Source organism: Cebidichthys violaceus, unplaced genomic scaffold (genome assembly GCF_023349555.1).
Source record: "Cebidichthys violaceus isolate CVI_PGR_0920_01 unplaced genomic scaffold, fCebVio1.0.p SCAF_22, whole genome shotgun sequence".
Taxonomy (NCBI): Eukaryota; Metazoa; Chordata; class Actinopteri; order Perciformes; family Stichaeidae; genus Cebidichthys; species Cebidichthys violaceus.
This window is the reverse complement of record NW_027176395.1, coordinates 3,126,673-3,139,787: the sequence shown is the minus strand read 5'-3', so window position 1 is coordinate 3,139,787 and position 13,115 is coordinate 3,126,673. Positions and strand designations below refer to the sequence as shown.

Below are 13,115 nucleotides of genomic sequence, written 5' to 3'. Positions count from 1 at the left end.
ATCTAAATGTAATATATAATATAATCTGTTAAGCTTTTCCACTTCATGTCATTAAGCCTTTCACGTTTCAGCTGCGTTTAAATGTGCTGCACGTTTCCTTAAAGTAGCCACCAATCATTAGCCACCCCTCATTGAAGTTGTGATCGCTATTGCAACTCCCAGTTCCAGGGTCAGCCATGAGGAGCTGCCATAAGTGTTGCTGGGAATGTGTTGTTGACTCAGCTAATGTGGACTCTGCAGACCGTGTTGTTATTGTATCTGTAACCTCATACAATGATCTAGTGGTCCTTGCTCGTACATATGGTCCCCGGGTGGGATGACAAATAGTTTTTCTCAATGTTTTTTCTCTCAATTACACAATTTACTGGGGAATTGATTTTTGCTCATGTATAAAAAAAAAGGAGTCTGAAAACAAGGCCACATGACTCGCTGACAGTGAAAACGCAGAGAGTTGTTTCCTTCCTTTTCACCGATTCTCCAGGCAACACTGAGTTGTCAGACCAGACACTGACAGTGAGGTACTCTCAGCTTTTTGTTTGAGCTGTCCAAACTGACATAGGTAAAAGGGTATAGAAACCTGCAAATGAATAGAATAAAAGCGTGCAGCCGTTTGCATATATTTAGCCATCAGTTATATTGGAATTAATGAAAAGAATATGTTAGACTTTTATGATCCAGTCCTGTCTTTATTTCAGCTGTGTGTTACTAGTTTGATCAGTGTCATTGATTCAAAAGCCAAGTCTTTAATTATGGTAAAAACTAATTGCCCCTAAGCTTTCTTTATTTCCCTGCATCACTAATCAGTAAACATGGCACATTTTCCATCTCATTGCCGTTATAACCAACAGCTGGATCCCCACCCCTCATATATTTTTCATGCATGTCGACCAAGTGATACGACGCTGGTCCATCTCAACGGGTTTATTACTGCCTAGTCAGCAGGTGAGGCACAATAGTTTGTGCCGTTGGGAGCGGTGCAAATGTAAGAATGAATCTCGCTCCCCCGTAGATCAAATCTGATTTCAGTTGTGCTCACTGGAGGTGACAGGGCTGGTTGTGTTCTCATGACATTGATCAGCCATCTGTCTGTCACTTTGATTAATCTCTGCCTTTGGAGCTCTTCATTCACTGCACTCTCATCCCTTCTTGCATTCCACCCTCATCCCCATTACTGCATGGCCTCAAAGGGTTTGCATTAATTGAAAGGGATCTAACTGATGCACTGTAGATACTGTCTAATGTCATTTCATCAGTTGCTCACTTTATCTCTGCAGTTCTCAAAAAAAAAGAGAAGAAGAGAGATGCTTTGCAAGACAAATCATCGAAAAAAAGAATTCCGAACATCTGTCAGTGATGGTTTACAGCCATAATAATATAAAAAAAAAAGAAATAATTTGCTCCATTATTTAATAAAAAAAAAAAAGAAGAATTTAAGTCCGGTGCAAATCACCCCTGGAGAGCCACTGGGTCAGTACACAGCCAGCGGAACATACGATTTTAACAAGCCGATTGTAGATACAGTGTGAAAGTCATGCTCACCAGAGGATTTGTTAGGAATGCTGACTTTGTAACATCCAACCTTGAGGAGCTGGTGTGTGTGTGTGTGTGTGTGTGTGTGTGTGTGTGTGTGTGTGTGTGTGTGTGTGTGTGTGTGTGTGTGTGTGTGTGTGTGTGTGTGTGTGTGTGTGTGTGTGTGTGTGTGTGTGTGTGTGTGTGTGTGTGTGTGTGTGTGTGTGTGTGCGCGCGCGCGCGTGCGTGTGTGAGAGAACTGTTTGGTTAAGGAGCTGTCTTAGACAATTTCCGCCCTCATACTGTGCTTTCGGTTCCTTCTATTGTTTCTGTTTATCAGCCTTCACCTCACGTACCTCCACAACATGTGCACTACCCAATGTTCAACATTCCTTCGAGCCTTTACGCATTCCCCCCTGATGTTGCAAAGTCTCCACTCCGACGAATGGGATCGCTTAACCATCACATAAAAAAGTGCTACCGTGTTAAGCGACGACTGTCTCTGAGGCCAAATCTATCAGCAGCATAAAAAATGCACGGAAATGAAATGTCAGAAAATATCACATTTTGCTGATGAGTGCGATCTCTCTCTTCAGACGTCCTCATCGACGCCCCATCTTCTGAGAAATCCAATTGTGTGTCGGAAAAGCACACGCCCTTAAACTTGAGGCGCGTCACGGAGATGACAGAATCCCAAACTATGTCCCCCAATGATGCCAAAAACAAATGTGTATCTTCCCAAAATGCTGAACTATTCCTTTTTGACTTCAGCTACAACTTTACAGTGTATTGAAGGGCTCCCCCCACACTGTGTCATACTTTATTCTTATAGGGACATTAAATCTTACACAGAAAGGTTGTGATCAGATCATTCTCAGGACTTTAAGGACTCATCAAGTGCCTCTCCAGAGCATCGGTTGTGAAGACGTTTTTATAACTAGTTGTCAAAAGCCCATCAAGCTCATGTAAGAAGTTTTGCTGCGCGTAATGCAGCCCAAGTCTTACCGCCTCAAGTAAGTTGACAGAAGTAACGAGCAGCTCGAGCTTCACTTGTGTGTCTTTCAATCTTCACCGCGCCCGTCTAATCTTGACCTCTTCTCTCCTCCAGGTCCAACTGTTTTGAAGTCTTCGCCTTGGATGGAGCCAGCGCCAATATTCTTCAATTTTGCACTGCTGCAGAAAGCACCGACTGGCTCCAAGCAATATCTACAAATATCAATGACTTGACACAGGAGAACGTAAGTCCACATCTAAACATTAGAGACTTGCCTTGATCGTCTCGCAGGTCTTTATTGACATTGAAGGAGAAAAGGGGGAAAAAAAATATAAATACTGTGATTCTCACATATTTGTAATCATTTTAGTGTAATTACTGTGTTCTTAAAGAAGCTGATATAATATATCATTTTGATTGAATTTGTGTGGTCGTTTTAAGTAATCACAATGACCCAATTATTTGTTTATACAATTAAAAAAAATTCAGATAGTGAGTTTTTTTTCCTATTATCCACTTGTGTCGGTTTGTTTCAGTCCATAACACCATCTTAATAAAGCAAACGTAGACGCATGTAATAAATATGTTTTGCCCACAGTTGCCACATGTATTTACCCCTTTTTGATTTCTCACAGCCACATAAGCGACAGCAGCGCTAGCATGGTTTTGATAGACCCTTCCTGACGAGCACTCATTGAGTCACAGTGGCACCTAACCCTGCTGACACAAAAAGAGCTTCTCTCGTACCTAATTAATGACTGCAAAGTAGTCATTCGGCATGTGCGCTGCTCTCTCTCTCTCTCTCTCTCTCTCTCTCTCTCTCTCTCTCTCTCTCTCTCTCTCTCTCTCGCTCTCTCTCTCTCTCATTTCCTCCTATTTCACTTTGATTATCACGCTGATGATGTGACGCATTTTTGTTGAGGATGCAGACGTACTGTACGCCGTCGATCGCACAGCTGCCTTTAAAAAAAAAAAAAAAAAAAAAAAAAAAAAGTTTGATTAATTCATGCCTGCATCACCTAATTGCGGGCGTGGAGTGTGATTGCTAAATGGCCAATCAGTATGTAATTGTGTGCCCGCTTTGGGAGAGAGCGGAACTTTTGTTTTAATGACCTACAACCTTTAAATAGACTCTGAGACACCCGTGGGGTCCCTCGTGTGTTTGAGGATGACTGTCATCTGGCAGGGTGGAGGACTACTCGATGCCGTTTGATGTTCTTTCAGAGAGACTAAAGCAGGGAGAATCGGGGAGCTTGTTGGTGCCTAATTACATTAGGACTTCAAGTGACAATTTACCTTCGCTATGCAACGGAGGTGAGACGAGACAGGAGCCGTCCCCATGCTGAGTGCGATATGCTGACACAGCAGGGGTCCGTTCAGTCTGGAAATGTTTTGTACTGGTTTGCAATATTTTTTTTAATCATCATCACCTCCAAGATGCACTTTGGAAGAGGTAAACAATCTTTCTGAAGCTAACTTTATACTTCCTTGGAGCCTCACGGTGGTTTTCACATTACATTTTTTACATTCCTCTTTCTGTTGACTGTGAACCTTCAAATGAAGAATGAAAGAGCTTCTATTCATAAACATTTATGCATACTATTTATGCATTGTCTATGTGTTTAGCCCTGTGTTTACCACTTATTGTGAGATGATTAGTGAGAAAATCTACACAGCTATTACTGTGTGAATAGAATTAGCACACTTTACTAGGTAATTCTATGCACCTAATCTCAAAATGTTATTAGGTCACCTAAATGTTGAAACTTGAGATTGAACGAATCATAACATTTGCAAGAATTAATATTGGCCATTATCTTGAGCTCTCGTGAATGAAACTGGGGGAAATAATTCTAGTTAAAAAAAAGCATGCAAGTTGCCCCAAATGGTGAGCATATATAGAATATATATACAGGTATGACTGTTGCAAATTGTTATGTCTGTATTTGTTTTGTTGCTTTAGAGCTGCAGATTGTCAAGGAGCAGTAAAAATATGTAAATTGTGTGTGTTATCTCAACAATTCCATTCCCTTGTGTTTTAGGTGGTCAGGATCCCTTTATATAATAATATATAAAATAGCTTTTCGTAATCACTGCTTTCATTTCTCTCACAGATAAAGATCGTCAACAAATACTGCTCTTCAGATGATCAGGTGAGCTGACAGCGGCCTAACTCGACACACCAGTCCAACTGATTTTTTTGAAACCCGATACGTAACTGCAGCACAACAGGACATCCCTCCTCCTGCTGTTCACTCGCAGCCTTCTTTGCAGGAAAATGTTACAGTGTACAGGTGGACGGAATGGTATCATCTGCATACAGCTGCAGCTGTCCTGGCACCTCTAGATTTATCCAGAGGCCAAATAGAGAGCTTGGAAACATTTTGGAACACTTCAGTCAGCAGATGGTCCGGAAGGAGTCAAGACCAGCATGTAAAAATTGATGTGCATTATTCATCACAAGATCCAGTGTAGATGGAGTGTAGCAGATGAAGCAGCACAGTACAGAAATGCTGCTTAGAGGAGAGCAGAGGAACATCCCAAGTCAATCTGAGGTAGATAAAAGGTACATTTTTGCTTTGCAGCTGAGACTGCAGCACCACTGTACAGTGTCTTTTCAAATGTATCCCGTCAAAGATGAATCATTGCAGTTCTATAACTCAAAGCACATTTAGCTATTCTGGTTTTGTTTATTGAGCAAGTATAGATGTCTATTGTGCATATTTCTTCTACAATTCATGCTATTTACAAGAGTAAACTTGTGTAAATGTCATCCTCTACATCTCCGCAGATTGTTCACATGGGCTGGGCGTGTGAAAGCCCCGAGGGCAGCGCCGCTGGTAGAGCTTCAGCGTTCAAGTTCCTGGCACTGAGAGGACCATATTTTTATATCTTCAGAAGCCCCCCGGTAATAACTTTCATAATTTTCCCGATTCGGAAAAACTTTACTTCATTCATTCAGATCTGATTTAAAGCTAATTTCAAAATGGGTTTTGTCCAAAATATCTCAAGGTTATCACAGAACTTACACTCACACATGTGCAAACGATTAATACTGTTGATTCAGCTCAGCATAGGAATGTGTTCTGGGCTTTTTTTTTGTCACATTTCATGCTGCTGCTCACTGATCTGTTACCGTCCCCTAGTGCGTGTTTTTTGAAACAAGTTGGCTGCATCTGTAAAATACTGTATGCTTCAGTTATAATTGAATAAGAGAAGACAGGCAAGCAGGAATTGGTGCTGAATTTATATTTGTTGTGATCATGGCTGACTGTTGTGTCAGTGGAACAGGGATTATATACATGATTATGCACTATTGTTTTCATTTTTACAACGTGATGGTAAGTAGAGCTGTCAACACGTATCACATTTGATACACTGAACTAGTAAAAGGTGAAATGTGTAACACCTGGCCACATGCTCCCAACAATTAAAGGTACAATTCTAATCCCTGCTACTGCGTCCAGACAATCTAAATCTCTTTTTTCTTTCTTTATTAAACTACTAATTTACGCAAAATTCAAAACTCTGCAAGCCGCTCAAAATTACACCGTTATTTTGTTAGCATTTGCTGTATGTTATAGCTTACTTAGCTCAGTTTTAGCAAGACCATAGTAACAAGAAAACAGCCACATCAAAACTATAAATCTATCATTTGGATATATGGATGCCATGTTTTTCGGTATGGTTTGTGTCGCGATTAGTTGCACTAAAGATACATTGAGCTAAATAGCCAATATTTGTGACTCTAGGAATATTTTAAACAAAACTTCTAACCACGTCTGAAGTATTAAACAGCACTAGTAAATTGCAGGTTTCAATTCCAGCTATAATCTATACTGACTGATTTCATTCCATAATCTGGTCTAAGGTGTATTAATCCGTAGTATTAGCTGATCCGGTGTTCCTTAGTTTAGCAGTGTCATCCATACACAACATGCAGCTGTAGATAATATTGCTAAAAGTCATTTTTTTTATGTAACATCTCACCGATAGTTTCAGCCACTGTCTTCTTGGTTGCGTTATGCATTCTGTCCTTGCTGAAATTCAGCAGGATGTTCCCCACTGGTGCAAGATGCTGCTCATCATCAAAGTACTTTCACAATCACGGCAGTTAATGCCCTCAAAGGCTTTATCGCCTTCATAATTAAATGTGATTACAACACATGTATAAAACATTTAATGTTTATGTAATGAGTCTTTGCATGCTATTGCCAGTATGTATATTTTAAGACTACTGCCTATGATGCACAATATTGTACAGTATATCTGATATTCAGTGTCTTAACATTTGACTATTATTCAAAAACATATTCATAGTTTGGACCTCAATATGTGTACCTCTTGGCAGGGATGGAAAAGCCTCTGAGGCTGCAGGTTTTGCACAACGAGATACTTAATATTCTCCACTGACGCCAACTTTAATTAAATCTTTTTTAGGGTTAGCTTGACATCAAACCCCTGAGAACACAGTATGCTACCTAAATTAAATCTCCTCTGCATTGTGAGAATGGAATGAGCGGATCAAATGTGCAATGAAACCAAAACTTCCCCCGTATAAAATAGAAAGTGTTTCCCAACTACAAGTGGTCTGAGAGAAATCCAAAAGTGGGCGCTGGCCAACAGATGATGTTTAATGCAGGTGTAGTATCACTTTAAAATGTTTCCGCCCGACTGCCGGGGCTGCTGAACAAAAGGAAAGGTGGCCTTTTGTGCCGTGTTGTCTTTGTGATATGACATAAGCACTGTTCCCCCATTAGTGTAAAAACCATTATAGTCCAAAATGTGCCTCTTTCATCTTCTTACTTCATTTGGCAAGTGTGTCCGCAGGTTAATCATGTTTACTCTCTGGACGCTGTGATGTGTTGTGCACATTATGATTTGTTCAGTCTGTGTTGGTCTGTCCTTCCTCCTGTGGGAGAGCTTTCATCATACTTTAACTCTGTTTGACAAGCTGTTGTGGCTCGCCATCTCTGTTTCAAAGGTTTCCCAAGCACTCTTTTTGGTTCTAAAAACTGATATTTTGAGGAGCTTGTCTTTCACCGTGTGACAGTGACAATGGATGGCCTGATAGCTGAAATGCAGTATCTGGGAGGATATGATGCTGCTTCCAGTGTAATGCGCACATGAATGCAGAATCTGCAGCAAAGAGATTTTGGCATCGGAAGCGTTCTGGTTTCTGTTTGTAGTCCCGAGTAGTATTGACCGATCCCATCTGACAACAAACTGAAAATTCACGACCCTCATCAGGTGGGATTAGAACCATCTCCAGTCTTTATGAGAGACTAATCTGGATAGTTTACGTCTTTTAAGGGGATATTAAGACATTTAGTAAAATATTGTCATTTGCTTTCTTGCTGAAGGTTATATAACGGAACCAATACCACTCTAGTTATTGTACTGTTTAACATGAAGCGACCGCTTGCGCATGAATAACTTGGCTTGGCAAAACTGGGCAAAGTAACTTCAAGTCTGCGGTGGTTTCCCGGTAATCTCATGGTGACAACAGGGCGAAGAAGCTCTCCAGTGTGTACTCAAGAAATGTCCGGCACATAATCTTTATACTAAGCTAATCTAAGCTGCTGGCTGTGGCTTCATATTTACCGTACAAACATTAAGAGTGGTGTTGGATCTTGTTTCACTCTCGGCGAGAAAGCAGAGTTCTATGACACGAGAGGTAAGACGGTCGGCCAGTTGCTCCGCCGGACAATTCTGCTACACCGTGACCTGACACCGGCCTCATCCCGCCAGGACAACGCGGATGCCAGACGCAACTCTCGCGTCCACGAGTAATGTATCGGTGAACATGGGTTATGTGCCCGCTGTGAACCAACGCGTCGCATCTGCAGTTCTGTATTCTCCGGTGTGCCCAAGCCTCCGACGCTGGTTCACAGAGCAACCGTGTAGAATAAGACGGCTGTCTGTACGCCGCGTATCGTCGATTCTCTCTCTACATTTCTTGTCTGCGTGTAAGATAAGAGAGGGAAACTCCAGCGGTTTGTTTCCAAGGCAGAGACGAGAGTCTGGCCTCGTTCAAGCACAGACACTCAAACCGAGCTTGTTGATACCATCAAACAGGCCTGTGTGGAGGCAGACTGTCTTTCGTTCTGCTAGGGGCATCGCCACAGCAAAGGCAAAACCCATCAATGTTACAGATTTTTCAACAGCACTGTGAGTCATGCCTCTCTCTAGAGACTTCAGTTATCAATGTTCTGTGCCTAGTTGGTTGTAAGTGTTTCTGCTTTAAATTAAAATCGCTAGTTTAAACCATCTCTGCAAAGACACTTATCATAAAGGGAAAGCCTTAGTGGACCATATATGGTACACTAGTTGTCTTAATGCAGCAGGAAATGTCTCTTCCTTCCACAGGCTCAATAAGATTCTTTTTTTCCGATGCAGTAGTTTTAAGTCGGTGAAGTCGGTACTTTTTCGTGCCATAACCGACTAAAGCCTGATGGGAGCAGGTGAGCGCAAGCAGTAAAGTCCGTCCGAATGTCGAGCATTTCTTTTACTCGACTACAGACCAATCAAACGGGACCAGGCGATCATGCTGACGAGCCCTCGGTGAGAGAAGTCACCAGACGTAATTCAAGCAGATTGCATTAGGCCTAAACGCAGCGGGCGTATCGTACAGTCGTCAAAAATCACGGTTGCGTGAACTGAAAGCATTATGCAGCCGGTTGGTTGTGAAATGCAACACCTGTCCGCCGGCTTTTTGTTGAAATGTGGGCAGCAGCCGGTATCCCTGAGGTAGAGAGGACCTGAATATGGAGCAGGCTAGCATTAGCGCATGCGCTTTAATGAAACGCGCCCCCTGGAAAATCAGAAGCCTCCTGCCGGTCGCGTGCTGTGTCAAAATAGAATGTGCTCAGTGTCAGCACGCTGCAAACCTTTAGCGTAGTCATTCATTTCAGCCTAGATGTATTTTAAGCACCACTCAAATTACTCCTTCACACGACAACGGGATGAGGATCTCATCCGAGTCTGTGACCCTGCTCAAGAGCAGAGTTTTTGAAGGGTACCTTTCGTACCGTGATTCTACACAATTGGCTGTAATTTCAGGACGCTCTACAATATGAGTATCTACTACGGCTCTTGATTAGGATGGAAGTTAATGTACAGTAATTATACATCTTTGTAACTTGATATTCACGATATAATGATGTCTTCTATGGTCATTTTTCCAACGTTTTATCTTGTTATCTCTGCTGTCTAAAAGAAATTCAGTCCCTCTTGTCCTGCTGGTGTTACAGCCATGTCGGAACTGGCTGCAGACACTCAACTTAGATATGGACTTTGCCTCAAAGCTCATAGACATTTTGACTTAAGTCAAAGTGTTACGAAAAACGGAACATCAACAATATCATCGTTCTGTTCGAGTGTCTCGGTAAAGTACTGACGGTGTGACGGTGAAACCGGCATGCACAATACCAGGAGGCTGAAACCGGAGCAGCTAAATGGAATTCAGCCATCGATTTTATTATCTACACCTATGTGCTTTTCCCACTGTGGAACGTCAGTATCTCAATCGTTCTAATTATCGCAACATCGGCGACAATGAAGTTGGAAAAACATCTGTTAATGTTCTTCAAAAAAACAGCAAAACAAAACAAAATTGCAAAAAGAGAACTGTGGTTACTAGATGTAGCTTCAGTTCTATGAGTGGAGGACCTCCAGTTTATAAAAAGATGCAGCGCAGTGAGGAAACAGCCATTTAATACACCAGATGAATGGAACGTGGTGTGATGCGCATTGAACCAGCGTCGGGACCCGTTTTTGTATCGCGTCTACTTCTGCCCATTCCACCATTCTCTGGGCGGTTGTGTGTTCAGCTCCTACGGTAGACCCTCCATCGCACAGTGATCTTAGTTGTTTTATTAAAATATAATTCGAATTTTATAGAATAATAAAAACTAAATCATAGCAACCGTGTTATGGTATCAAAATGTAATGATTCAATTATATACAAATAAAATTGTGTATATCAGTCAAACTCACTCTCTCACACACACACACACACACACACACACACACACACACACACACACACACACACACACTTCATTTGCAATAAGTATTTGGATAAGGAGGCGCTGCAAACAAGCGCCAAAAAAACCCTGACTTGTTTTTCGATACGCTGCCTCCTCATCTCACGTTCCTTCATGTTTTATTTCGTAGATCAGTGCCGCTGACTGGGGACAAGCTGAAACAACATATAACCTCTATGAGGTTCTTTTCAAGGTTCACAAGGTAAGTTAAGAGCAGGGGTTCTGTGATGTGCATCAGAGGTGTTAAAAATTTGATCACTGCAGCTTTCACCTTCAGTGTAGATGGCTGCCTTTTCTCTCTTTATCAGGTGGAATAGTGTTTCAGGGAGCCTACTGAACAGGGCTCTCTTGACCTGAGCTGATATTCCTGTTAGGCGAACCAGGAAAATCTACACTGTGAAAGTTCTTTGTTTAACCTGTGAATTAAGGAAATGAACCCTTCATTCCTCCTATTGAATTTAATTGCACATAATAAAAAAAAAAAAAAAAAGAAGTGAAGTGGACGGCGAAATAATTTCCCCCAGCTTGTAATAATTAATATTTCGTGTTACAGCTGTGGATGGCAGAGGATTGCTGGCTCCAGGCGAGGCTCTACTTGGGGCTGGAGCATTCGCCTGAGCAGCAGGACAACGAGTCCCTCTGCTTCAGTATTCTGGTCGGCCACGGCCAGAGCCACACCTTCAGGGTAGAGCTGGCTACGGACCTGGCTATCTGGGAGAAGTCCTTCCAAAGAGCTGTCTTCTTGGAGGTGCAGCGAATACGGGTCAGTATTTCGATTTATATATATATATATATATATATATATATATATATATATATATATATTTTTTTTTTTTGCTCACCTTAAGAGCTGACCTGTTTTTAGGTATTTTTTTTTTTAAATGTGCTGAATACTACTTGGATTAAAGGAGTTCTCAAAGCAGGAGACCCTCTCAGAACACATTTTAACAACCTCAAATTGTGACATGAAGCCTTTGATGTTTGTTGAATTTAAGATCACGGCAGTAAGTGCTTTAAAGGTGCTTTTTTGAACATTATTCAGAGCTTTAATATAATATGAAACAACTATTTGCTGTGTGAAGATGTAATGGAGTAATACACAGAGGTCGCTCTCCCTCTTAGTTAGTGAGTTGTATATTTGAGCGTGCCCCAATAGCTATTTAATGGCCGCCACTTTCCGTTTCTTTTAAACGGTTACAGCTGATGCGGCTTTTCAGCTCTCCGGTGAGGCGTCGGCCGATCGTATGGTTTTTGTTTCACCCTGCTTCGTACCGTCTTAAAGAAAATGACGTTAGCCAGTGTTTAGTGGCATTTAACGGCATTACCTCGTCGGCCAGCGCTTGAGCAACACTTCTATGGTGTTTCAGGGACAATGTAGCTGGCCAAGCTCGACCGGTATGTTGCTTTGTGTCGCTCGTAGTGGGGAAATAGCATTAGCTTGTCTTCTAAAGATGCTTTTTCAATGCTATTGTAAAACTAGACACACATTTTTCTCATGGGAGTAGAAACACCCACAGGTCACTTCTGTGTACTGGATGGTTATCCTGTTGAACGTTACTTAAGGGAACTTGTAACAGTCAATAGTTTAACCATTTGATGAATTTTGGGAGAACCTGTTCTTTGTGGATTGAACACCGATGTTGTCTGAATTCTCGGCGCAGTGTTTTTAATATTTCAATAGTGAAACACTTTAGTGGGAAGTTTGTCTTTTTTATTCAGCCACTGGTGTTTCACCGTTGCTATTATGGTCAGCTGCTGTGTTTCATCAGAGGGCAGATGTTACCTGTGTGTGTGTGTGTGTGTGTGTGTGTGTGTGTGTGTGTGTGTGTGTGTGTGTGTGTGTGTGTGTGTGTGTGTGTGTGTGTGTGTGATGATGGATGGTGCGAGCTGCACTTCATATTTAAAGTGGATTCACTCAATGCGAAAAAACCCTGATCCACACCAGGCTACTATTGTGGATCAGGGCCAAATACTTGAACATGATGGGTCAGCTGATGTAGGAGCAGAATCCTGTTTGTTTTGCACCGAATGTTTCTTCAGACTCTTGTATATCTACCAGAGCATTTGGTGTGTGTGTGTGTGTGTGTGTGTGTGTGTGTGTGTGTGTGTGTGTGTGTGTGTGTGTGTGTGTGTGTGTGTGTGTGTGTGTGTGTGTGTGTGTGTGTGTGCCACTGAGAGACAGACAGATATTTTAGATATTCAAACGTAGAGACAGATCGTCGGTTTATTGATCAGGCTTTGGTCACACCTGCGGCGTTTTTTGTTTTTTTTGCAGATATCGACCCTCTGTACTTACTCATCCATAACAATTATTTGTATATACTGCTCCTGGCTCACCCCTGTGCTGTGACTTGACTACTTCTACGATATGACATTAGTTGATGCAAAGCTCTGTGATGCAACCGACATGTGTTGGCCTTTAGTCCATGTCGACAGAAATAGACCAAATCTGTCAAATACAATTATGAATTGCATCTTTGAGCAAGAGTACACTTTGTGTATGTCTATTGTATGCAAACAATTTGACTCTTTGGTAAATAACAGAAAACAAAAGCCTGGACAGT

The 13,115-nt window shown here is 41.8% G+C and overlaps 1 protein-coding gene across 1 annotated transcript in view; it reads left to right on the top strand.

The window, feature by feature from the left end:
- sntg2 (syntrophin, gamma 2) overlaps nt 1-13,115 on the top strand; it is a 74,862-nt gene that overhangs the window by 44,266 nt on the left and 17,481 nt on the right. The window contains exons 10-14 of the mRNA XM_068718038.1: nt 2,618-2,747; nt 4,618-4,656; nt 5,295-5,411; nt 10,682-10,753; nt 11,105-11,314. Of these exons, the coding sequence (XP_068574139.1) occupies nt 2,618-2,747; nt 4,618-4,656; nt 5,295-5,411; nt 10,682-10,753; nt 11,105-11,314 (568 nt within the window). The remainder of the gene's footprint in view (nt 1-2,617; nt 2,748-4,617; nt 4,657-5,294; nt 5,412-10,681; nt 10,754-11,104; nt 11,315-13,115) is intronic.